The following is a 26535-nucleotide window of genomic DNA, read 5'->3' as shown; positions in this document are numbered from 1 at the left end:
TAGCACTTAATTCATTGAATTGTGACAGTTTAAAGATGAACCATGTAAGTCATGTCACAGTGCCCAACATAGTGCATTTTACTAGATACTTTCGTTAAGATGAAAGACTGTGGAAATGTTGTGATTTTTAAAACATAGTTGAGATCAATATAATAAGGAAGTACTATTTATCTTTTTAGAAAAAACAGGTAACATTTGCCTATAACTGATCAGTATAATTTGTGTGTATATGTATATGAAAACCAAGCAACATGGAATATATGAAAAATGGTATGTATTAGATTTTTGGCTCATTTAAAAACAAACCAAACATAAGCCAAATAAAAGGAATTTATTTGCTTAGATAACTAAAGAAGTCTAGCAGTAATTTGCTCCAGGTACATCTTGAGCAGTGGCTTAACTGATGTCATCAAGATTTTATCTCTTTCCATTGGTGTTTCCTTCTTGTCTTTCTTTGTCTTTATCATGTAGTGACTTGGTAGTGGCCCTGTAGCTCCTGAAATCTAGTTTTATCTTTCAGCAGGTAGAGAGCCTCTCTTTCATACTAGTTTGAGTAGAAGCCCTAGGATTGAATCTTTGAGGCTTTGAACCACAGTGCTCAAATGTATGCATGTACTGTGAAGTGCTTCCTCTTAAAGCCCCAGAAATGGGGTGAGGCCAGTGCTACTTACATATGAATGAGGAGAGAGGAGAAGGAGGGTTTTTTTTTTTTAAAGAAAAATAAGGATCCTGTGGCTGTAGTAATGGCGGTGGATGCTAGGTGTGGAAGAAAACAGACGTCCTCAGGTTTGCTATCAGATTTCTTTCAAGGATGAAGCATTAATCATTTTGTCATTGGTGTGATTACATCAAGGAAGAACAAAACCTATATATGTAAGTAAGCAATTCTAAATGCATTTTTATATAAGAGGTCAGCTATTGAAAATGACAATGAAGAAAAAAGTTTTAAATGAAGTTCTTATTTAAATTCTACCTTTGTGTGGCATGTTGTATCTACCATCTTTAGTTTTATCAGTATGTTAAAAGCTGATTTTAATAGAGTAGTAAATGATTACACATTTAAGTGTGCTTTATATTAATGATACACAAAGACACTTAAAATCAAGTAAGTTCTAAACACCGAGTACTAGTCATAAAATATGTATTTATATGTATAATTCCTTCTACAGCTTGTCTTTTAAAATACATTAATTTTATAGAAAAGGAGAAGGAGTTTTTAAATCTGACAACATTTCTACAATATCTATCTTAAAAGATGTGCTTTCTAAAGAAGCTACAAAAAGGAAAATTAACCTCAACATATCATATGGTATGAAAAATTAATCATTCTTCATTATTTTTGTAGTTATTGTTGTTAATAATGTTTCTGATGGAACTGATTTATCTAATTGTGCCTGACCAATGTCTTTTAGAGATAAATGAAGTGTCAGTCAAACACACTTTAAAACTAATCCACCCAAAGCTGGAATACCAGTTGCTTTTGGCTAAAAAAGTGCAATTAATTGATGCTTTAAAAGTAAGTTTATGTGTCATGGACTCATAATTATTATTTTAAGTAATAAGATTTCTAAAATTATACTTTTATGTTACATTGTATTAAATTGTGAACATTAAGGTACTTCTGGTTTTTGTTCTTGTTTTTAATTTTCAAAAGGAGTTGCAGGTTCATGAGGGAAATACAAGCTTTCTGATACCCGAATATCGTAGTATTCTAGAAGAGGCAGATCACCTACAGGAAGAATACAAAAAGCAGCCTGCACATCTTGAAAGACTCTATGGTTAGTAGACTGTTCTAAAATATCTCGCTATATTTCTTTTCAGCTAGCTGTTAGGGATCATGTGAAAAAGTTAGTCCTATGGACAGAAATTCCATTAGTCATGAACTAGTGGCAGCCAACTTATTGCATGGAATTTATTTTTTGTTCTGTCAAGCTAGTTTTAAAATTTAGTGTTTTTATTTGATAAAATGCTAGTAAAATTTAAGAAGTGAAATTATATACTGTGGTGAATTTAAATATGTGAAAAAATATGGCATAAAGTGAATAAAATTCATGTAGTATTGAGAATTTATGTTTGCTGGGCATCATGCCTCACACTGTAATCCCAGCATCACAGAGGCTGTGGGAGGAGAATCATGATTCAGGTTTAGGCTACAGAGAAGACCTTACCTCAAAACAAAGCAACATTTAGACACACTTTAAAGGAATGGTTTTTTTTTTGTTTTTTTGTTTTTTTTTTTTTTTTGAGGGAGGGTCGACTGTGCAGTGCAGGCTTTCCTTGAACTCACTTTGGTAGCCCAAGGTGGTCTCAAGCTCACCACAGTTCTCCTGCCTCAGCCTACTGAGTGCTGGGATTATTAGCCACCACACCTGGCTAAACAAATTTTCAGGTAATACTGCTATTATGAAATACAAAAATGCAGTATTTAATACTTTTAGTCAAAATTTAATAAGGGATGTTTGCATCTATGTCCATTTACAGTTTAAAACTTGTCTGGCTTTGGTGGTAGTAGACTGAGTGTTTTACAGATGATATGGAACGAGGTGAGGAAAAGGACAGAGGGAGGGAAAGAGCAACAGTTTGGGAAAAACATTTTCCTAATAGCTAGGATTATAGGAGTGGGCCACCACACCCAGCCAAGAAAAGGCTTGTTAGCAGCACACTGTTAATTCCATCGTAATAAGCAGATGAAATATTTAACTCTTAGGGCAAACAGCTCTGCAAGGTAGGTGATGTGGTATTGTCTTCATGTCTTCATGTTTTATATCTTTAAATGAAGTAGGAGACTACAGAATTCGTTGCCCTGTACCTAGTTAGATGCAAACCTTGCACTGGAGACTCCGCACTTCAGAATGCGTGCTTTCTACATACGCTCATCCGTCCGCAGGCAACTGATTTTTTTTCAGTCCTGAGAATTGAACTCAGAGGCTTTGCACTGAGCCATACCCTTCTCCAGCATCCATTCCCCTGTTTTTCCTTTTTCTTTTTTTGAGACAGGGTCTAACCAATTCATTAAACTACCCAGGCTGAGCTCGAACTTGCTATCCTCCTGCTTTTGCCTTATGGAGTGCTGGGAATATAGGGCTGTGCGACAACACCCAGTTTCCATTGATGTTATCAATCCATTCTTATCCTTCAGTCTGTCTGCTGAATTTCTTATTATATATGCAGAGATTTGCTCACAAACTGTAACATTGTGCAATATCTTAATGCTTCCTGAGTAGCAAGCACAAGACCCCTTTTATCTTTCTCATAACCTAGATGGAGGCTGGTACAGACTTGCCATCTCTTCTCAGTAATTTCAAACATCTATCCAGAAAGCTTTATTTCTACATCATTTGGCAGCAAAATCTGACTTACTATTTATAATTTAATGACAAATTTGACTTAAATTGACAGATTATTTCTGATCTTTTAAATTTGATTTAGTGTAAATGTTCATCCATATGTTTTGTTACAAAAATATTGCTGTTTTATTACCAGCGAATGAAACACAGTTCCCTTGAGTTACTACCGTACCATACTTTCCTTTTATTCTCTTTCTAAAATATGAAAAATTCTGCAATGCATTTTGCACTAAGGGTTTTTTTTATAAAGGATTGATAGCTTGAACTTTTCCCATTTACATCTGGAAAAATACAAAAGTAAAATAATTTGCCAGATCCTTGAAGTCAGGACTTTCAAATCCTGACTTGGCCTTCAAGTCATATCCCAAGAATGATCATATGGATGGAATATTTTAGTTTGGACAAAACTGCTAAGAACAGAATCTGATTGGTTGGAAAAATGTCACATATATATCAATAGCTATTCAAAAATGGCCAACTGTTGATTGTCTGAATTAATTTATTAAACAGTTGTTAAAGGATTATTAGAGCAGGGTGTGGTGATGCACTCTGGTAATCCCAGCACTCGGGGCAGGGGCTAGGGGGTGCCGAAACAGGAGGCTTTCCACAGGTTCCAGGCCAGCCCTTGCTACATGGTGAGTTCAAAGCCAGCCTAAACTACAGAGTGAGACCCTGCCTTGAAGAAGAAGGAGGAGGAGGGGGTGGGGGAAGGAAGAAGAGGGAGGAAGAAGATGATGACTATTAGATAAATATTTCTTTGTTTTTTGGGAGGGTTTTTTTTTTTTTACCTTTTTGAGACAAGGTCTTGCTATGCAGGTCAGGCTGGCTTGAGCTCACTTTTAGCTCAGACTGATCTCAAATTTGCAATAATCCTCTTGCCTCAGCCTTCCAAGTGCTAGGATTGCTGCCTGTGCCACCATGCCCAGCTCAAATATTTATATTTTGAAATTTGCCTTAACCTCACCCCATAAATATTTTGAAAATTATCAACCCTTTTAGATTTGTGTATAGTAAGTAATGGAATTTCAGGTGTTTAGAAATATATTAGTAAGCAGTCACTATTTCATTAAAGAACATTTTTCTTTGTAGGCATGATCACTGATCTTTTCATAGATAAATTTAAATTCAAAGGCACCAATGTAAAAACCAAAGTACCTCTTCTACTGGAGATTCTGGACAGTTATGACCAAAATGCATTGATTGCTTTCTTTGATGCAGCATGAAGGTAAATAAGGTAAAATCTCAAAATAGTGGTATGCTTATCAAAAAATGCTAAAGCAGAATCAGGAGCTGATTTTTAATATCTAAAAATATTTTAAATATGACTTTTTAATGTAAAACTTCTATTTCTTTTGGCAAATAAAACAAAATATTTTTAAAACAAGTTGAATGGTTATAAAGAGATATTAATGAATTTTCTGGCAAGTAGATGTTTTAAATTGAGAAATGTTTTGAAAATAAAAAATTTTTAATATACAGCAATACATGTGTAAACTACAGGCTTCACAGTTTTTATTTCTATATAACACCTTAATCTTCAAAACTCCATAAAGTTTTATAACTTTGTCAAACAATATAGGAAATGGATTCTCTATGTAGTTAAGTAGTTAAGAGAACATGCTAGAAACTATAAAGCAGTACTAGAACCCATGTTCTGGTACCTGGTTTGTGTCATGATTCCTGTGTATTACAACCAGTAGAAATAATCTACCATTTTTTTTCTAGGAGTTGGAATTTATCTGCAGCTGATTTCTCTCTTGCTTGGTAACATTTGATGACCCTGCTGCTTGGCTCAGTGCTGTAAAATATGACCAAAGGAATAAGAAGCTCTTGCCAGTGAAAAGGGATTGTTAACTTGATTTGCCCAACCAATGGGCCCATAGAAGCATACAAGTGAGTGACAGGGGCTAAGATTTTTCATGCACTAATTTCCTTGTTACTATTTTTGAAGGAAAAGTATGACTTTCAAAGTACAGAAATTTTGTTCCTTAATCTTAATTCATATTTATTTCAGGAGAATATTGTATTTAAAGATTTTTAGATGTCATAAAGACAATGGAAAATGAGCTATTTACTGTGTTTTCAAGAAGGGTAAAGGAGCCAGGTGTGTTGGTGCACACCTCTAATCCCAACACTAGGAGGTTGAAGCAGGAAGATCACTTTGAGTTCAAGGCCAATCAAGGCTACATAGTGAGTTCAAGGCCAGTCTGAACTTCATAATGAGATACTCCCCCAAAAAAACCACACACACACACAAAGAAGGGTAAATGTAGACATTTTTCAGAAAACTGATTCTTAATTATGTGCAATCCTTGAATATTAAATGTAAAAAATGTAAGGCACATGTTTAAATTTTATTTTAATAAAAGCTGTTTTTACTGTATTTAAGGGGAAGTGGTGGGGATTTGAACCCCCATTTTTACTTAACCTTCCTTTCTAAATGGAACATTAAAAAGAACTCTATCTGGGTCACTAGGACTTCACTGTGTGATTTTTGATGGCTCTACTTTAGGGAATTAAAGAGAAAAAATGTCTGATTCTTTGAATTTCTTTGTATTACAGATGGTAGGGCAAGGTGGCATTTTTGCCAAAACTGATTGCATTTAAGTTGGGGGGGGGGCGGGGACTGAATGGTAGCCTGAGCTTAGCATGCGCAGACCCTGTGTTCAGTCCTCTAAATCAACACATACACAATATGCACACCTGAATAGTCAGACACTTATCTTCGATAATCTGCCACTTGCTTGTGTGAGCAGCACATCAAATGATTTATGTACCCCATGGAATACTAACAGCCATAGCCGTGTAGATACTCCCAGCTAGTGGCCTCTCAACTTTTAGACTCCGGGAAATGCGTCGGTCAGCCTGTCTGGACTAACAGTGAGCCGGCCCACTAACAGTTGCTGAAGTTCAATTATATTTGTCCTAAAAGGGTGAGCAGCAACTCCTGCTTTGAGCCGCGGGCCCGCCCAGTAGCTCAATTTAAAGACGCGCGGCGCTAGACTCCGCCTCCCCTGCCCTTCCCCAGGCGCAGGCGTTTTTCCTCCCGCCCAGGCTCAGATCCCTATACTGCCGCCTTCCCTGGCCCGCGACCCTGTCGCACCAGTGACGTCAAGGGCTGCGACGGTTCTCATTGGCCCATTTCAATAGTCGCGGGCTACTTGAACTGCAAGAACAGCCGCGGCACCGGCGGGCTGCTCGCTACTTCTCGGGGTTCCTTTGGTCCTCCTCGCTGGTCTGTCCCTACCTCTGTACCTGGGGACCACCTCGACCCAGCACGGGCTCGAGCTGGGTGAGCGGGCAGCGGGCAGGCTGGCTCAGTGTGTGGTGGCGCCGCGGACTGGAGCGTTCCTCGGCGAGGTCGACGTGATCAGTCGCGAGGCGGAGTGCACGCTGCTTGGCGCGGTGAGCTGATCCCGCCGCCCGCCCCCGGGAGCAGCGATGTTGGGCAGCTCCTCGCTGAAGCCTGCGGCCCGCGAGGCGGACTCGGGGCTGCTAACACTGCACCAGGAGGACCAAGAAAACATCAACCCGGAGAAGGCGGCGCCCGCCCAACAGCCGCGGCCCCACGCCGGGGTGACGGTGCTAAAGGCCGGGAACTCACGGTGTTCTGCGCCGCAGCAGAGGCTCAAGACGCGGCGGGTGAGTGGATGCGACTCGGTTATAGGAGGGTGGCATGCACGGGAGTTGGGCATGGGCTAGGTAGGCAGGCAAGAGTGGCTAGGAGACGTTCTCTGGGTTGTTTTATAAGAGCCCACTCGGTCCCTGATTTTGAAGTTTGTAGGCTACGGCTTTCTTCCATTATGCTTAGCATTACAATCGCTACGAATACTGTGCTTGTGCTACCAATCGGCTCTGCGTCGAAAGCATCTTTCTATATACATAATGGGGTCAAGGTCTTAAATCGTGAGTCATGTATTGGCATCTGTGCGCTATGCCTTTCCCTCCACTTTGAAACGCCAAACACTGTCCCCAGGACCTGGCTCGCTTCTATCTGTTTAAGAGATTACCTCTACTTGAAAAAACATGAAAAATACTTCGCTTTTTGGCAAATTCCGCCATTTTAGCCAGATTTGCTCTGTTGCTCCACCCTGGGGCGAAAGTGGTGAAACAATATTTTTTCCCTATGGCTTTTCCTCAACTTACCTAGTTTTTGACACCCATCCTTAATTAGTTTATAATTCCAACTAGCTCTGTTTAGTCTTTGTAGGAAGTCTGTGGCAAATTGAAACATCTACTTGATTACTGAAAACTATTACTGGAGTTTGTTACCTCTCAGAAGGTTTAACTTTCCTGATAAATGTATTTGGGAATAAAAGCAAGGCTTGGACCCTTAAAGGGAAGAAGGCAAACTGCATTTAATAAGTTGAAAGCCAGTAAGTAATTTTCCTTTAGGTTGCACCTCTTAAAGATCTTCCTGTCAACGATGAGAACGTTGCTGCTTTACCACCTTGGAAAGCAAGCAGTAAACAGCCTGCATTCACCATTCACGTGGATGAAGCAGAAGAGAACACTCAGGAGAGGCCCACTGAATTTAAAAAACCAGAGTGCGAGGATGTCCTGGCTTTTAATACAGCTGTTGCTTTACCCGGACCAAGAAAACCACTGGTACCTCTTGATTATCCAATGGATGGTAGTTTTGGTAAGTCTTAAGGAAAGCCTTTATCAAGTTATAATTATTTGATTAGATTAATATTTTGCATGTTAAGACATTGCTTTGCCTGATCATTGTAACAGTATAGTTTTACTCTTAATGGGCTTAGGATGGGTGTAATTTATTTCAGATGTCACTGCTAATACTTGACCTAGTGACCTACAAAAGCACCAAATCCTAATCTGGCACTCCTTCCAGGACTAATTTGATTAGATCTTGAATGTTTAATCTGTCCCACAAATGTTTCCTGGTGTTCATAAGACTGGCTTCACCTCCACTTCAAAGAGGAGTAGTAGTGGATGAAGTTTTACATACTGTGAAAACCAACCTCTCTGTAAAACTGGTTTGAGTGGATCGTGTGATACCAGAAAGTGAGACTGGTCTGAAAGCCAGATGTCATTTGCCCTCATTTGTAGCTGCTGAAGACAGATCTGGGTAATTTGTGCTGTTTCTTTGCCATACAACTGTTGAGGCACAGGATAGCTCACTGAATCCAGTCCCATGGATTTTAGTTCCACTGATTGGCTGGTGGGTTGGGGCAAAAAGATCTTTGGAAATAATTTGTATTTATTCAAATTTTGTCAGACAATTTTCATTTGATTTATTTTTGTGCTGGGGATTGAACCTAGGGCCTCATTCATGGTGGCGAAGTACCCTACCACTGAGCCACACCCCTAGTCTATTAACACTTGTAACTAGAAACTGTTAACCTGATTCTAGTTACTATCTAACTGCATGTGTCATACTATGAGGTCTGCAATCTCTTAGGTCTGCAAACCTTAGATACGGTCAAAAACTTGGATTCTAAATTTTTGGCCCTAATAAAACCACTGTGCCACCTGCTCTTGTAATACTCCACCTCTCGTTAGTCGATTTTAATTAAGACCCAAGTCAAATATTGTATGCACTTTGCCATGAGAAGTCATACCATGGATGAAATAAATAAATGCATTGGTAATGTTAGATTCCTTACAAGCGCAGATAATTTGTCAAATAGAAAAATTGAAAGTTTATTCAACCATAACTTTTGAACTATCCCAGATTCGCAACATACTATGGACATGTCGATTGTATTAGAAGAGGAAAAGCCAGTGAGTGTTAATGAAGTACCAGACTACCATGAGGATATTCACATATACCTTAGGGAAATGGAGGTAAAGGTTCTCTTGATCCCAGTTTATAATTTAAATGTTTATTTCTGGGGTACCAGGGATGACATGAAGGCTTTGCACTGAGCTATATCCCCAGCCCAGGGTGTGCTTGAACTTTGGAATTCTCTTGGTTCAGCCTCCTAGAGTACTGGGATTATAGGCACGTGCCATCATGCCTGTCTGTAATGTTTAAGTTTTTAAGTTATTAGCGAATTACTCGTAATGCTGTATTTGTTCATGGTAGCATCTGGTTAATGGTAAAATCATCTAATTACCATTTTAACACTCCTAAACTTTTCTCACTAGGTTAAATGTAAACCTAAGGTGGGTTACATGAAGAAACAGCCAGACATCACTAACAGTATGAGGGCTATCCTCGTGGACTGGTTGGTTGAAGTGGGAGAGGAATATAAACTGCAGAATGAGACCCTGCATTTGGCTGTGAACTACATTGACAGGTTCCTTTCTTCAATGTCAGTGCTGAGAGGCAAGCTTCAGCTTGTGGGCACTGCTGCTATGCTGCTAGCCTCGTAAGTCCAGCTTGATTTATTGGATTCATGACTATTCTTCCCTATAGGAAAAAAAAATGCCTTTGAAAACCCGTACCATTTTAATACACTACACAGAAAGACACCTCCCAGAAGCAGCAGAATCACAAGGCACAGTTGCTAATTCAGGGATGTGTGGCAAAAGCTGAAAAAAAAGAAAAAAGATGACATTGTTTTCCTTTTATTTTTTCCCTTTCCTCCTCCTTGTCTTTTTGAGACAGGGCCAAGGCCTTGCTATGCAGTAGTTCAGGCTGGCCTTGCGCTTACTTGGTAGCATAGGCTGGTCTCGAACTTGGAATATTTCTGCTGTCTCAGCCTCAAAAGTGCTAGGATTACAGGCATGTACCACCATACCCAACCGATGACATTGTTTTCTAATCCAGAACATTAATTTTTCTGAGATCTAGATTTTAGGGTACTTTGAACAGTGAGACTGGCTACATTTAAGTGCTATCTGGCACATAAGCAGTATATTCTCCCCATTGGGACAAGAAACAGATTTAAGAGGGACATGAAATGTTTAATATTCTTAGACTTATATTTCCTAAATTTCAAGCCATGTGTGAAATTGAATTGTTCTCACCTTGGAAAGGCCTCTCACTGATTTCCGAATCATTTATGTATCTGCTAATATGATTTCAGAATTTGGATAAGGAACCTTGCTGCTTGCCTTTTTAGAAGGACTTACTGTTTAAAACTTTTTTTCATTATAGAAAGTTTGAAGAAATATATCCCCCAGAAGTAGCAGAATTTGTGTACATTACAGATGATACTTACACGAAGAAACAAGTTCTGAGAATGGAACATCTAGTTTTGAAAGTCCTTGCTTTTGACTTAGCTGCACCAACAATAAATCAGTTTCTTACCCAGTATTTTCTGCATCAGCAGCCTGCAAACTGTAAAGTTGAAAGTTTAGCAATGGTAAGTTTTTTTCATTTTGTCGGAGATTCTTAAGTAATAATTAGGCGCAAGCTCTTGTTTCATTAGTATAGTTTTGCTCAAGAGATTCAGTAATCTAGGACAAATGAGTGTTGTGCTATGGGGAAAAAGCCTATCACTGATGAAAGCCAGCAAGTTGGCTCTCTATGTCTCTGTGTTCTATATATGGACTCAGCAAACCACAGGTTGGAAATACTTAGGTAAAGTACTTGCATCTATACTGAACATGTATAGATTTCCTGGTTGTTACTCTCTAAATAAAGCATTTATGTTTATTAGGTATTATAAGTTATCTTGATTTAAGGTATACAGGAAGATGTTATATGCAAACAGTACTTCCACATAGGGGACTTGATGTGTACTGATTTTAGAGTCTGTGAGTGGAGTGAGGGTTCCTTGACAGGTTTCCCTGCAGATACTAAGAGATGATCATATTGGTAAAGTGCTGAGAGGAATGGTTTCAGGATAAAGTTTTGGGAGAAGATAGTTTTTTTAAAAGAGGGCAAATACAGGAGACTGGAGAAAAGCATTACAGTGCTATTGTACGTATGTTTAAAAGATGAGACTATATTTTGTCCAGGGTTGCCATAGCCTATAATAAAAGATACAAAAAAAACTATCAGAAGGCAAGGGTTTGAGATTTACATTCTCTTGTGATTCTGTTTTTCATTGCAGTTTTTGGGAGAATTAAGTTTGATAGATGCTGACCCATACCTAAAGTATCTGCCATCAGTTATTGCTGGAGCAGCGTTTCATTTAGCACTCTACACAGTCACAGGCCAAAGCTGGGTATGTATTACACTGTCTTCACATCAAATTTATGACTAAATGCTGGTACCAGAGAAGTTCAGTAATTGTCCCATACAGTGGATGGCTGTATGGATCTTACTTGCAAAATCTGCTCAAATGTAATGTTTGGGATATCTTACCTATTGAGTCAGCACCTGAAAGTTTAGCTGTTACAACTAAAGAATTTGCCCTATTTGACTTGCTGGCAGGGAAAGCAGTAAAAGTGGATCAAAGTCAGCACAAAAGAGGGAATAGTGGCCTCAGAAAATGAAATTTAGGGGCTGGGGATTTAGCTCAGCGGCATAAGCACCTGCCGTGCAAGTGTGTAGTCGTGAGTTCGATCCCCAGTACCGATTAAAAAAAAAAAAAAAGTCTAGAAAATGAAATTTGCCAGTTGTCTAATAGACATTAGATTTGTGATGAGACTTAACTTGAACCAGCTATTAATTAATTCATTGTGTCTACTGTAGTTTGTTGTTACTGACCACAAAACTCAGTTCTTACTCTTTTCTTTGTAGCCTGAATCATTAGTTCGAAAGACTGGATATACTCTGGAAAGCCTGAAGCCTTGTCTCATGGACCTTCACCAGACCTACCTCAGAGCACCACAGCATGCACAACAGTCAATCAGAGAAAAGTACAAAAATTCCAAGTAAGACTTGACTACATAATGCAAATAATTGTTCTTCCAGGATATGCTTCAGAAACTTTGACATTGTAGCTGGGTATGATGGCGCAGACCTGTAATCCCAGGTCTCGTGAGGCTGAGGCAGGAGGATCATTCCAAGTTTGAGACCAGCCGGGGCTACAAAGTGAGTTCAAGGCCAGCCTGAACTGCACAGTGAGACCCTGTCCCAAAAAAAATTAAAAAAAAAAAAAAAAAAAAAAAAAAAAAAACCCCTCTGATGTTGTATTAAAGGATACACTAATAATCTGCAGCCTCCTAAGGAGCTGTTTTCTTAATAGGTCATGTATTGGGAGAAGGTTCTGGTTAACTTGTTTTTTTCTTTTTGCCTTGTGTGTGGTGGGGTTAGGGAGACTGCATGCATGTTTTAGGATCTGCAATGATGCTACAACCTAATGGGACAGAATTAACATTTTGTAGTTCTGGTACATGTGCTACTATTCTAGGAACTCCTTCACCCCAAGAATGTTAACTAAAAATGGATTTTTTTTCCCCTTCTTATAGGTATCATGGTGTTTCCCTCCTCAACCCCCCAGAGACACTAAATGTGTGACAGTGAAAGACTGCCCTTGTTTAATCACTCGGAGTTAAATGGTGTACAGTTTTTACTTTAGGTTTTAATTTCACAATCATTTCTGAATATAGAAGTTATGGCCAAGGACAAATTATGGTATCTATTCCTTTTTAAATGGTTTTAATTTGTATATCTTTTGTACATGAATCTACCTTAGATATTTGGCTAATTTTAACTGGTTAAAGTATTAATGATGCCAACTATCAGGGCAAGAATTAATAAATACATTTGGAAATCTTGATTTCTGTAAGTCAAAGTTACTTTTACTTTGTGATGAAATTATGACTTTGTATTCCCTTAGAAAAGCTAACTTGATGTATTGTACAATGGGATATTTAAAACCCATTAAGGTTTTGAAGTCATAGGTGGGTTTGAAAGCTTTGTGAAAATAGACAAAAAATCTTCCAGAAGTTTCATTTTAAAGCATAACATTTAAAATTTCCCAAAAAATTACCTTAATGGACTTGTAAATAAAAAGTATCCAGTCATTAACATTGAATAAATATCCTTTTAATAGTTATATATATATATTTACAAACATACAACTATGTTAGCTTTAGTTAGTAGCTCTCTTCTTTTTTCTCTTTTTTATTGCCTTTTTACTTGGTGCTTTTTCTTGTTTTGCACTGGTGGTCTGTGTTCTGTGAATAAAGTAAATTAACATTTCACTAATTTTTGTGAATCAGTGAAAAAGCCAGAGAAAGAATACTTAAATATATAGTTTAAAAGGGATGTCTTTGTAGATGGGAGAATAAAAAGAGAATAAAACCACAGGGCAAATCTCTCAAGTCTTAAGTGTGTGTATTTGAAATAAATCAGGAATTTGTTACCTTATTTTCTTTGGGTTCTTGTCCGGTTCTAAAATGATCATTTCTTCTTCTTCACTATCTGAGAGTACTATTGGGGCATCTAAGAAAATGTCAAGAAAGCAATACAAGTAAATATCTCAAAATTTCCACATAAGTTTATTTCTGTCAAGTTCTAAAACAACCATTTCCATGTTAATAGCCCAAGTTATCCTGGTGGCTCACAGATACATGTACTTTGTTCTTTTCAAGCTTTCTCCCTGAAATAGTACTCTGGAGCTGAGGATAAACTCTTACGTTTACCCCTAAATTGTACTTGACACATGTTGTAATAGAGAAGTTAGGGGAAATATATATAGTAGTTTCATAGAATGAATTTGAAAATAAAGCTAATATACTTACTATTCTAAGATACACAGTCAGAAATAGTAAATGAAAAACCCACTTTCCATAGACATGTGTCAGTACTGATACTTTTTTCACATTAATAGGTTATTTCAAGATTGTGTCATGGTTTAACTCAGTGGCATAAGCGCCTTTCTGGCAAGTGCAAGGTTGTGATTTGATTCCTGGTACTCCTCCTCCCAAAAAAGAAAAAAACCTAAAGAGTGCAATATCAAGATTGTGTCATATTTTGCTCATTTTTCTTAACATGTATGTAAGTGTGTGTACATATACCCTGTAATGTAAATTAACCCTTTTCCGAGTTGATTCATTGTAAAACAGTTTTCAGTTTGTTTACATCTTGGAAAGGATTTACCTGCTCTATCCTTCCAGTTATCTCAGATATACTTTCATTTATTCAACTGAAAGTATCATTTTTCAAACCAAGAAACAATGTCTTACCTATTAACCTTATCATTAAGAGGATTACTGTACTAAACAAAGGGGTGCATATAAGTGTAAGACCTCTGGAAGTAAAGAAATAGAGACGACATATTCAGTACAGGAATGGTTAAACCAAGTAGGTACAGTCAATGATACAGATTCTGAAAATTTTAAACTAATGTGGCTGATGTTACTTAGCGCCCCCTGGAAAAACTTCTAAGAGTAGGTCCCTATGTTGAAGCAACTTAGTCACTGCCCATATAATGACTAAATGCACTGGATACCAAATAAGCCACTGGAAAAGTTGTACAGGGGTTCCAATCAAGAGATTTTTTTTCTTTCAACTATTTGCTGAATTTCAAAAACAAAACCAAAACTCAGAAAATTCTTCATAATCTTTATAAGCAATAATTCCCTTTCATGAAGGCAGGCCTATGTGCATTATATTCTTAATCAGAAACATACTTAGTGTATCCTTTTGTTTTTTGCCAGACTAGTTCCAAAAAAACCTAGTTCCAAGATGATTGCACTTGGTTTGGTTTGTACTACAAAAAAAGAATGAATGGTTTTACTATACAGGTCAAGCAAGAACAGGTATTATTCCAGGCATTTTGGGAATTTTGTGAGTCCCAAATCTGTACTCTGTAATATGGTAGTCACTAGCGTCATGCAGTTAATTTTATACTAAAATTAAAAGTTCGGGGCCAGGAATTTAGCTCAGCGGCATAAGCACCTGTCTGACAAACACAAGGCCATGAGTTCGATCTCCAGTACCAGGAAATAAATAAATTTTTAAAAATAAAAATTCAGTTCCTTAATCACCCAACTCACCTTCAGGTGTTTTAACAGTTACACAAGGCAAGTGGCTACTGTAGTGTAGAAAACATTTCATATTACAAAAACTTCTGTAATACTATGTGTTATAACATACATTTTGATATGAACATAAAAAATTTCAAAAATCTCAATACTAGTTTTAATTTAGTTGAAATTTAAATCATAAAACATTTAACCTCTCCCTGAAAAGGAAAGCATATTCCTATATATAGGAATGTTTACAATGTTTACATCTCTAACGTAGCCATATATAGTTAGTATACGATATTCATTATCTGTAGATATATTTTGTAAAACAAATTGCATAAAAGCTAGTAGAAGTCATCACTGACCTTGGCTTCCAATATCAGAAACTTCTGCTCCAGTGTCCATTTTCATATTGTCAAGAATGACAGCTTCATCACTGCCACCTTCATCCTCATCTTTCTCAGAATCTTCAAGATCACCCCACGAGTTTTCTACTCCCTCTCCAATCTGGGCAGTTCCAGAGGTCCAGAGAATAGGTTTAGAAACACTTACCATGTTAAGAAAACTGAAGAACAAAGCACTGCTATTTAATAGACTGTTTAAAATAGCAATTCTTTGTGATTAAGTGTTCCTCAAATTCTTAAGGAAAAATAAAGTAATACAGCTATACTATAGAAGGCTATCCAATGAAGAAAAATAAAAAGCTCAGGAAAGAGTAAATACCATTAATGGTAAAGGAAAAAAAAAAAAATCAAGAGACAGGCCCCTGATGTTCTAGTTATAGTAATAAATTTAGTCAAAGAATACTTTCAATTATTCAATTAACAATGGGGCTAGAAGTAACACTCACTGGTAGACTGCCTTTAGAATGTACAAAGCCTAAGATTTGATGCCCATGATCACAAAAATACAGCAATGTATTACAGTGTATAAGTTCTTAACCATGCCATCAATATTAATTTTGGAAGGAAAACAAAATGCTGTAAGCTTTACTGCTTTGAGTTTTTTTTTAACTTTTCGCCATGCTAAGGGTTAAACCTGAGGCCTTGCTCATGTCCTTGGCTGATGGTGGCAAACCTTTGGGAGTTTTCAGTGGTAACAGGCCAAGCCTGCACATGTACCACAGGTTCCCAAAGTATCCTAGTTTTTGCAGTGCAACTAAAGAGAAACCGAACATTACAATACCACCAACTTAATATGACTTGCATCACTTAAGTTTTTAAAGTGTCTAACATACTATTTCAGAAAATGAATGCCAATGTATACAGCTCTGATAAAGCCCAAAATGTTAAAATCCTGTTACTGCAAAGACTACCCAATAAAGATACACTTCTGAAGGAGGTTCAGCTTCAGCAATGATTTCTTCGGCCTTCTCCTCAACGTCAGAAGTATCAATGGGGGCTTTTTCCATTTTAAATGTTGTGATCCTTTGATTTGCTATAGATTCTGCAAAGCCAAACTTTCCTCCTTCTTTCCTGTATGTGGTTTTGTTATTTGTTGAGTACGTCGAACGATGACATGAGAGCGAAGACAGGAAGGGGAAAAATATTAGCCTTTAGTGAGAAATACTGAATTAGTTTAACTAACTTAACCTCACCAATTTATTATGACTATCAAGAGAAATGTTTACTCAGGCATGTGCTAGATGCTTAAAGTATGTATATTATCTAACCCTCAAATCATCCCTCTGAGATAGCATGTACCTTACCTATGATAAAAAACGACACTAGTTGCTGGGTTATGTATCTTGCTTACAATCATACACTAAGAAGCAGAAATGGGGATCAACTTACTTATACTCTATACCAGATACTTTCAGGAAAATGTTAAGAAAAAAATATCTTTTTTTTTTTTTTTTTTGCAGTACCAGGGATCAAACTTACGACTTCGTGCTTGCCAGGCAGGCACTTAGGCGACTGAGCTAAATCCCCAGCCCCCCCAAAAATATCTTTTTTGGCTTTTCAATACAAGTCATGTTTACAGTGGACTACAATACAGCCTATTAGACTTTATTTAAAACACACTAAGTAGTACGTGCGAATGAAATTAACAGAGACCAAATGTGAAAATGATGGTCACTCTTGTGCAACGAAAGTTCTTGGTAAAAATGTATAAAAAGATCATTTAGGTTTGAAAACCTTACCTCACTTTCTGGTCGTTCTCCAAAGCTTTCTGTATAAGCTCAGTAATTTCTGCTACTTTCACACCAGCTATTTTACTGCATCTCAAAACCTATGTATAAAAGCAAATTCTGTTACTAAGGATGACAAACTCTTCCTTTAATGAAATTAAACCATGAAATTATTTTTCTACCCTTTTCTTTCAAATACAAAAATAAGGAAAGAAAAAAATGTTCCCATAGCTGAAAGGCCAGACATGGCAGCAGTGAGGAAGGGAAAAGATTATTTTACAGCTACCTGTCAAGAGAATGTAATGATGGTACCGAAACCAGGTGCTAACATAACCTGGAAATCAGTCACTGAAAGATCTTCAGTGGCTCCTGGTTAAAAGCTAAAAGGCTTCTAAAGAGACCTATTTTTTGAAGACACAGTCAAAGCACTAACTTGATCTTTTAGTAGCATTATTCCACCACTAGACTGGATAGTACAGATTTCTCGATGCTTGTTCATGGCAATCACCAACAAACCATCCATTACACGTTCTTCTCGTTCATTGGGATCCACCAGTAAGTATGTTCTGAAACAAATATTAAATGGTCTGAAACAAATCTTAGGCAGAATATTTGTCATTTTTAGGATAATGGATTTTCTTTTTTTTTTTTTTTAATCAGTACCAGGGATCGAACTCACGACTGCCTGCTTGCAAGGCAGGCGCTTATGCCGCTGAGCTGACTTCCCAGCCCCCACAAGAAAACTTTTTATGAACATAAAACAATTGGTATCTCCAGCTGTTACAGTGAAATCACATTAAGGACAGACTGGTTTTATTTAAATAATATATAATCTAAACTTTATGTTGTTAAATAACTTCTAGCTCATTAATAAAAATATCAGTTAACATTAATTTAGCTAATTAAAAATTGCCCTAATACTGTTATATATTGTTTGTCTAGGTTCTGCAAATGGCATATTAAAAAATTACTATCTCTGCAGCACCAATGTATTAACATCAGTAATACAGTTATTGAGCCCTTGAAATGTGGCCAGTGCAAACTAAGTATGTATAATAACTGGAGTTCAAAGATCAGTGGAAATAAAAGAATGTAGGATTAATATGAATAATTTTATTTTTCACATGATCATATTCATCATAGAAAATCTATACTTGTAATTTTAAAATACTGAATTTATTTTTATATTAGGTTAAATATACAAAAATTAATGTTACTTGTTTCATTTTTACTCTTTAATGTTACTGCTGGAAAACTTAAAATTACTTCTATGGCTGTCATTTTATTTCTACTAAGCAATGTTATTTATTCTACTTCCCCATAATCTATGAAGTATTTTTTTGTGTCTCTTTTTGTTTCTGAAGATATAAGTTCTAGCTTGCTCTTAAAAGTCCATTATAGAGACCCAAAAGACTACTAGTTTTCTGCTGCCAACAGATATACCAATGAGTTATGAAGAAACTAGCAAATAGCGGAAGGAAACCAGGCTTTTTTTCCTTTTGTGAACCATTCTTCATTTTAACCTGCTGCTAGGGTTATTGAAGACAGTATTTTTAATATGCATTAATTCACAGTAAATTCTTATTATTTTCCCAATTTAGAGCCTATAATTTTCTTAACATCTGAATCACTTAGGAAGGTGATAGTAAATTCAAAATTTGTGAAATATGCCATGAAAAGCAAAATGTTTGCAAGTTTAATTATAGAAGAGCTTTGTCATTTCTACTGAGAAATGCCATCTAATGCCCTTACAAAAAAAGAAGTGTAAGATGCTTTAATACTTTTTTCTTTCAAATATTTACTAGTACATGTTTGCAGTATGTAATGACTACATTCATTGCAGGGAATCTACATGTACATTACACAATTCTCCCCCCCCATCCTTCCCTCCACTCCCTGTGGTGCTTTAATATTAAGAGAGGGATTCAGTCATTCATCTGTGGCACATTTGAGCAGTGATAAAGCTTTTATCTGCACTTATCATTTTAGCCCAAGAGAAGGCAAGACTCACCCTTGCTGAAAGAAGGCAAAACTGACACAAATCGGCATGTGGTGGATGCTCAATGCTACAGGGTCACGCTCTTCAGGTGTATACTATTTCAAAAGAAAATTCAGTATTGACAATCACTAAATTATGAACATACAAAAAAATCATCATCTAAATCAAATAAATACAACATGAAATTCCTTTAATTTTCAGGGAGCATCTGAACAACTTTTTGTAAGTTATCTGTTCAATTTGGACACTAATGGTTCCCAAAACAGTATGTATTTTTCAAAAATCTTAAGAGATATAATTCACATCCAATGAAATCTACTCCTAGTGTATCATTTGATTAAACATACAGGCAACCATCACCATAGATCAATGTTAAAGTGTGGTCTCTGGACCAGGACAACCAGTATCCTCCAGGGACTCTTATTAAGTAAAAACTCGTGGGTCCTATCTCTGTTCTGCTCTGAAAGTACAGCCCAATCAAGCCCTCCAGGTATTTCTGAAAGGATTCTGGCATCTCTTTTACCTAATGAATACAAGTCCTAGTGAATCTGGTCAATCTCAGTCCTTTTCATTTATTATAAATACCTCATTGTGCTGGGAATCATGAGCCCTAAACATAAGCCAACCATTTCATCTAATGTCCAAAAAAGTAGCCACCTCTTTATAATGTGGAAATCCATGCTGGAGTATTTTCTTTTTTTTTTTTTGGTACCAAGGATTGAACTCAAGACCTTGTGTTTGCCAAGCAGGCACTTACGCCACTGAGCTAAACACTTGGCCCTGGAGTTGGCAGACAATGAAGAAAATTTAAAAAGAGATTTCTAGGGCAATTTTAATTATATGTAGTTTAAGCCTCACAAACAGATCCCAGGACTTAATGTTGCCATCTACAATATGATTCTATTAATAACAAGGTGTCAGTACAGCTAGGATATTCACTCATAGAAAAGTATGTTGGTTCAAATCATGGGAATTTACCAGTGTGACTTCTTCTCCTTGGACACAGACGTCAGGTCTTCGGAAGTGACATAAGGCCACAATTGCAGCAATACTGGCAGCATCAATAATATTTCCATCATGATTTAGTAAATGCAGGTCCACACGTATTTGCCAAACCTAAAAGGGAATTTAAGATGAAACAAAATCATCACTAACCACAACCAGCAGCTAGTTATCAGGAAAAGGAACACTGTGCACACAAACACTTCACTGCTTATTAAAAAAGACGCTGTTAATAGTTCTAATTTATCACTAGAAAAACTTTAAGCCCAACAAATATCTGAAATGTGAACTCATTTTCCAATGTGAAATAAGTGGAACCAGTGCAACCAATCCAATCTTGTAAGATTTTTTCTAATCCCAAAAGTCATTTTTTTGTGTGTCTGAATACATATCTTAAATTTTAGGATAAATTTAGGATAGCCTTGAAAGGACTATGAAAGTATTCAAGTACAGAATGTAGAAAACTAAGTGACTTGTATAGAATAAAAAAATTGGCCAAATGTACATGGTAGTGCATGCCTATAATCTTAAGATTTTAAAAGGCCAGGACCGGAGGATTACAAATTTGAGCTCAGCCTGGATAAACTCAGTGACTTAGTAAGATGTGGTCTCAAAAATAAATTGGGCAAGATGACAATGTGTAACTTATCAACCAGCAATTTCTTACCGTTTGTTTTTCTGTAAGTTTGTATTATTTCTACCCTTTTTTTTATCTCCATGTATTTTTTTGTTTCCTTTTCTTTAAAAATAAATAAGTAAATAAATAAATAGGGCTGGGACATAGCTTAGTGTGAAAATCCTGAGTTCAAGCCCCAGTATGAGAAAGGGGGGGGGGGGGAACGCCAATCATCGAACAATAAAGTTCTCACACCGTCATGTGTCACAATTTCTTGAAACTAAAATTTCCAATACAAATTCTACCAATGACTCACTGTGTGGCTCTATAAATCAATGAAGGATTTAATCTGTTTTTCCTCCATAAAAAAGGAAAATACCACCTATTCCTATCAAGAAAATTAATGATAGGTTATATGAAAAAGTCATAATTTCTGTGAATAAAAAAAAATTATATATGTTCAAGTTGCTATTTTCATCTTTTTAAATGCTATTTTTTGTCCTTTCAGAGAAAGACAGCAAAAAGTTCTAAGGGTATCCACTCAAACATTTTAGTGATACAAAAACAGCACAAAAGCAAACTAAAGGTTTGAGAATGAAAGCATAAATTTAGGAACCAATGAATCAACAATAGTTATCCTAAAATTCAGAATGCAGGGAATATTCTCTACCTTTTCACCAGCAACAACACAAAGAGATTCAGTGTCTATACATTTCGAGTTTCTTAGACATCTTTCCAGGAGTCGATTCAGCTTCACCAAAAGATCTGACTGCCTATGAAAACAGTAATGGGTCGATGTCATGAAATAACACCAGGCCATTAAACAACAACTCACAGCTGTTAGATTCTTCTATGGCTGAAGCAACTTAAGAAAAAGATTTAAATACCTGCCAGGTTCAAAAGCTGGGGCAGCCATCTGAGAGAGTTCAAGGTTAAAGAAAAGAATACCTTCTGTTGCTCTGTTGAGTTTTGGAGCAACAAGTTCACAGGAAACCTGCCCGAGAACTCTGCAAATTAAAGGTACAAAATAATTAACTAAATGCATTTTTTCCCATTAAAAATAAGGAAATCTAATATAGGCAACAATTAAATTTCTATCTTACTTTAAAGATCCTTAATATTGTACACATAAGAGGTAGAAATTCTATGTAAAATATATTAGTCATCGGAAGGAACTACATGATGCTTCTATGGCAGAAAATACCCTTATGATTAAAAATTTAAAGTGTGACTACAAACCCAAAAAATTTTACATTAACAGATAACTTATTTTTGGCAGTTAAAATACTTTACAGACTTGAGTGCTTTGTAAAAGTCGAATCACGAAGGTTATTTTCAAATGTCTTTCGGCTGAATTCTTTCTGTTTGTTTGAAATGGAGTCTCATTCTGCAGCCCAGGCTGGCTTCGAACTCAGGGCGATCTTCCCGCCTCAGCCTCTCCACTATGGGCTTACAGACGTGTGCCACCACGCCCGGCTCTGGGTTTGAATTTTGATCTAACACGAATCCCGTTACCTTGTTTTCCCAAGTTCCACAATGCAGCACCCATAATCAGTTCCAAACGAGATCTTGATGTTCCTGTAATCATAGGTCTGTCTACCATCCAGCCGCTGCAAATAAAACATTCATTCATTTATTCCTCCAACAAGTATTTCTTGAGCAAGTACTATCTATATGGCCCCAGGAAAAGTACTTGAATGAAGGTGACATACTATGTCAGCACCAAAAGAAAGTGAAACCTAAGTAGCGGCAAGGTGAGTGGCTGCGATGACCTGAGCCTCGAGAAGACCCCCTACGGCCCTCAGGAGCCTCTGGAGCTCGGAGACCGGACCAGGCGCTGCCCCAGGTTGCCTGGGCCCGAACGCGCCAGTTCTCGAAGCCCTTAGGCTGGGACCCAGGTGCCCACGCGGCGCCCAGTTCCTCAGGGGCCTTTTACCTTCTTTTCTTCGATAGCGCGGAGCAGAAAGCGGCGCTCACAGTTCGAGAGTGGCGTTTCCTTCATGGTGCCGGGTCACGAGTCCCCCGGGCACCGGAGTCCTTAGGCAAGAGGGACCCGACCCTCTTCACTCGTGCCCACCTCGCTGGGCGTCGCAGAAGATTTACGTCATGAGGACGGGGCGGGGCGGGGCCGGACCAGCGGGTTGTCTCTAGTGCGCATGCTCAGAGCCAAACTGTAGGTGCGGTTTCCCACCTGGGGTCGGGGGCGCGCGTTTGGGAAAGCGGAACTTTCTGGTTCGTGATGAAGTGCAGGCGAGAGAAGGCCACAAACCGCCGCCGGTGTGATGGAGATTAATATTAATAGAGCTCTTTCACACTTTACCCCTTCCTGAATCGTAAATGGGTTGAGGCTGGACAAATATTACTGTTTTACGGGTGAGGAAGCTGATGTTAGTCTTTGAGGAAGTTGGAAGGTGGTTGGTGGGGTGTAGGTTCTGCGGGAAGCGCAGGTGCTGCGGAGGGGAGGCCGGAGAGTGCGGAGAGGAAGGACATTGAGTCTACGAGCTGCGATGCTACTGCAAGATAAATGTCAAACCGAGCTGGACCTAAGAAGTTGGCAAGAATTTAGAACATTTCACGTTGCGATCAGTGGTGCTTCTGCTGCAGTGGAGTGAAATTCAGTTTGCGTTTTATTTCTTATTATCTGTCCAATCGGTGGAAGTCGATAGACATTTTAACAACAAGAGAAATCAGTTTTGGCGTAAAATCCACTTTACCTGATATTAAGATAACTAATCCTGCTTTTTCTGTTTGTTGTTGCATGAAATATTGTTTTCCATCCTTTGATTTTTTATATGTGTGAATTACTTTCTGAATTGAATGTGTTTCTTTTGCAGTGCGTATCATTGTGATATATGAAGTGGGGTGTAGCAACGCAGCCGGGAAAATAAGCATGACCTGTAGATTATAAGATCCCAGGACAGTGTTAGATAATTCCCCAGGACCCCCATGTGACCTGCAGGCTCCCATGAGTTGCATGTAGCATAAAAGAGACTAGACACCACCAAAGCCCTGCTATTGTAACTCCTCAGGATATTGCATTCTGCATCTTCTGGACTCACAGAGCTCTTTTATTTTTATCCTTTTTTTTTTTTGGTTTGGCCCAAGCCAGTTCTTTCTTACTCGATTGTCCCTCGTTTTTCAGATAAGCTTTTAGCACCATTTTTGGCTTGTCTCCAAATATGAGGCAAGAAGGATCTGGGATACTTTTAATTGGCGAGCTATTTTTAAAGAAACTACCTAGTAACAATTGAGTTTTGTTTCTTGATCCATTCTGCCAATCTGTCTTTTGATCTAGCAATTGGGTCCCCAATTTCATAAAGAAGATACCTGTGTTTACTTTAAATGGTATTATTATAGTAAGATATAGTATTAAGAGATTTTTACATGAGAATTTTTTTTGTACTGAGAATCAAATTCAGGACATTGTGTTTGCCAGGTAGATGTGCCGCTGAACTATATCACCAGCCTATGCATGAGAATTCTTGATTGCAATGTAAGAATATGTAGCTGAAAATACTGAGTAACAATGTCTGTTTTCTGTCTTAATAGGAACTTGTCTATAGATATCATCTCATAATTTTAATACCATTTGAGATTTGAAATATTTAGTATAGCACTTGTGAAGCCTAATGATTTCCAGCCCCAAGAAGACTCATTGAGTGAAGCTGTTCAGTTACAGGACAGTAAGAATTGGTGGAGATTGTGGGTACCCATGTAGCATATGCTTTGGCCAGAGGATTCAGATATTACTAAAACTTTGTAAGAAAAACAAAACATAGACCACTAGTTTGTTTTGTGTCCTTCTCATAATCTCCATCACCCCTAATCTATCCAAACAAATTCATTCTAAGCAAACGTAATGTGCTTCCCAGGCAAATGGGGCCTTCTGAGATGCCCTTTTATCCATTTCAGGCAGATTGCTATTGCCAAATACTTCCCATTTAAATTCCAGAACTTCTACTGAGCAGAATACATCTTTCAGAAATATCAGAAGTCTCGCAACTGTTAAATGTGATCCACTGACCAGCAGATCTGCACAGCCAGAGGGCCAATTACAGATGCAAATTCCCGGGACTCATCCCAGACTTTGTAAATCACAAACTCGGGTGAGGCCCTACAATCTAGTGATTCTTGTCTATAATAAAATCAGAGGCTGTGCTCTAAATTTTCTAAAGCAAAGGATATTCCCAGTCTGTTTTGTACAAAATGTGTTGAGCTGGTAGCTGTCATCAGCCCTTCCCTGTTGCCAGAAGATGCTGCCAACTGCCTGCTCACAGATTTCCTGAGTGAAATGGGGCAGAAAAGGAATACTGGAACTCCTGTGTTAGGCACTGTGACTGGCACCAGCAAAGTTAAATAAAATGCGTTTCCCTAAACTGTTTCTAACTTGCTCTTCATTTTGTAGAAGGAGTGCTTTCAAATATAGTGTAAGTTTGAGACATTTTAACATCATGATTTAAAAAATAACATAATATTTAACCTATATTAGTTTAACAGCAGAAATTGACTAAAAAGTCAAAGGGCCCTTATGTACTCTTCCCTCCCTCCCACGACCTCCTCCGTCATCAGTATCTAACACCAGTGTGGTACATGGTTTACTGCATGCAGGCCTCCATTGTCAACCAGCATCCATTATCACCTTTCACAGATGCCTGATTACAAAGCACAGACAGACGGAGTAGTTTGCCCAAGTTTTCAAAGCTACTAAAAGCATGAACCAGGATTCATATTCAGTCTGTATGCAGAGACTATATTCATTGCTACTATAACATGCTGCTTCTTGAAAATGAAAATCCATTTCTATGCCAGTACGTTATCTTCACCTTTAACACGAAATCAGGTTACTTCCTCTCTTCCTCTGTAAGGATCTTAACTTTCCTCATTTGATTACTTTGCCATCTAACATCTATGTAGAAAATAAAGGTGCTGTTATTATGTTACCCAAACTCACTGTGGCTTAATATACAACTAGGAGGGGGATCTATTAATGTGAAGATATGGCAAGGTCTGATTACAAATGCAAACTTGAGCAACAGTGATACTGAACTTTCATTACAAAGAATAGAAGTTACCCATGCAAAAGTGGGCTTGGCTCTTGCTTGAAAGACTTATAGAATCTGTCATTTGATCCTGGCCACTTTCCATTAAATGCTTTACTCATATCATTGGTTGACTCTTTGTGAAAACTAATGACTTAAGAAAAATTTCTACTTTATCTGTCATTTTGTTCTATCTCTTTGTGCGTGTGTGTGTGCACGTGTGTGTGTGTATGTGTATGTGTCTTGGGAATGAACCCCGGACCTTAAAGTCCTGAGTGATATCCCCAATCCATTTTAAACATTTTTTACTTTGAGATGAGATCTCACTAAGTTGCTAAATTGTTGAGACTGGGCTTGAACTCATGATCTTCCTCCTCAGTCTCCCAACAGGCTGGAGTTTCAAGGTCTGCACCAGCAAGCACAGCTGTTCAACTCTCATAAAATTGCCTAGGAAGGAAGCTGAAGATATTTCAGAAGCAGCAATTTCAGCAAAAGTGGGAGAACAGGAGATGATGCTGACTCACTAATCGTGTCAGTGGGTAGCCAAGGCCAGCAGGCAGTATCATGTGGACACATTTTCTTAGCAAGCAACATAGTATTATGCTGATACAGTGCTTTAGCAA

At 37.8% G+C, this 26535-nt stretch overlaps 3 protein-coding genes across 4 annotated transcripts in view; 2 read left to right on the top strand and 1 right to left on the bottom strand.

Moving 5' to 3' along the window:
* Positions 1-5819, top strand: part of Bbs7 (Bardet-Biedl syndrome 7) — a 43039-nt gene extending 37220 nt beyond the window's left edge. The window contains exons 16-20 of one of the 2 annotated variants that reach the window (XM_003477032.5): positions 1200-1309; positions 1413-1516; positions 1655-1778; positions 4437-4572; positions 5073-5819. In XM_003477032.5, the coding sequence (XP_003477080.2) occupies positions 1200-1309; positions 1413-1516; positions 1655-1778; positions 4437-4570 (472 nt within the window). In that variant the 3' untranslated portion in view covers positions 4571-4572; positions 5073-5819. Of the gene's footprint in view, positions 1-1199; positions 1310-1412; positions 1517-1654; positions 1779-4436; positions 4582-5072 lie in introns of both variants that reach the window. The other variant, XM_013160261.3, reaches the window with a different exon arrangement.
* A 179-nt stretch (positions 5820-5998) lies between these two features.
* On the top strand, positions 5999-12928 carry Ccna2 (cyclin A2). The gene is made up of 8 exons (XM_003477029.5): positions 5999-6989; positions 7743-7989; positions 9043-9155; positions 9459-9682; positions 10414-10621; positions 11315-11428; positions 11947-12080; positions 12618-12928. Exons 1-8 carry the CDS (start codon positions 6789-6791, stop codon positions 12664-12666), a joined length of 1290 nt encoding a protein of 429 aa, XP_003477077.2. The 5' UTR covers positions 5999-6788; the 3' UTR covers positions 12667-12928.
* Positions 12929-13175: 247 nt separating this feature from the next.
* Exosc9 (exosome component 9) lies at positions 13176-22994 on the bottom strand. Its single transcript, XM_003477128.5, has 12 exons — positions 22810-22994; positions 22389-22483; positions 21761-21880; positions 21544-21646; positions 20234-20371; positions 19268-19350; positions 17690-17822; positions 17269-17357; positions 16454-16600; positions 15491-15672; positions 13518-13596; positions 13176-13328 (listed from the first exon to the last, which is right to left on the bottom strand). Exons 1-12 carry the CDS (start codon positions 22873-22875, stop codon positions 13244-13246), a joined length of 1320 nt encoding a protein of 439 aa, XP_003477176.1. The 5' UTR covers positions 22876-22994; the 3' UTR covers positions 13176-13243.
* Positions 22995-26535: the final 3541 nt, after the last annotated feature.

This window comes from Cavia porcellus, unplaced genomic scaffold (genome assembly GCF_034190915.1).
Source record: "Cavia porcellus strain 051 isolate PalLab524CR breed Dunkin Hartley unplaced genomic scaffold, mCavPor4.1 scaffold_14, whole genome shotgun sequence".
In the NCBI taxonomy this organism is placed as follows: Eukaryota; Metazoa; Chordata; class Mammalia; order Rodentia; family Caviidae; genus Cavia; species Cavia porcellus.
This window is presented reverse-complemented; position numbering and strand designations above follow the sequence as displayed.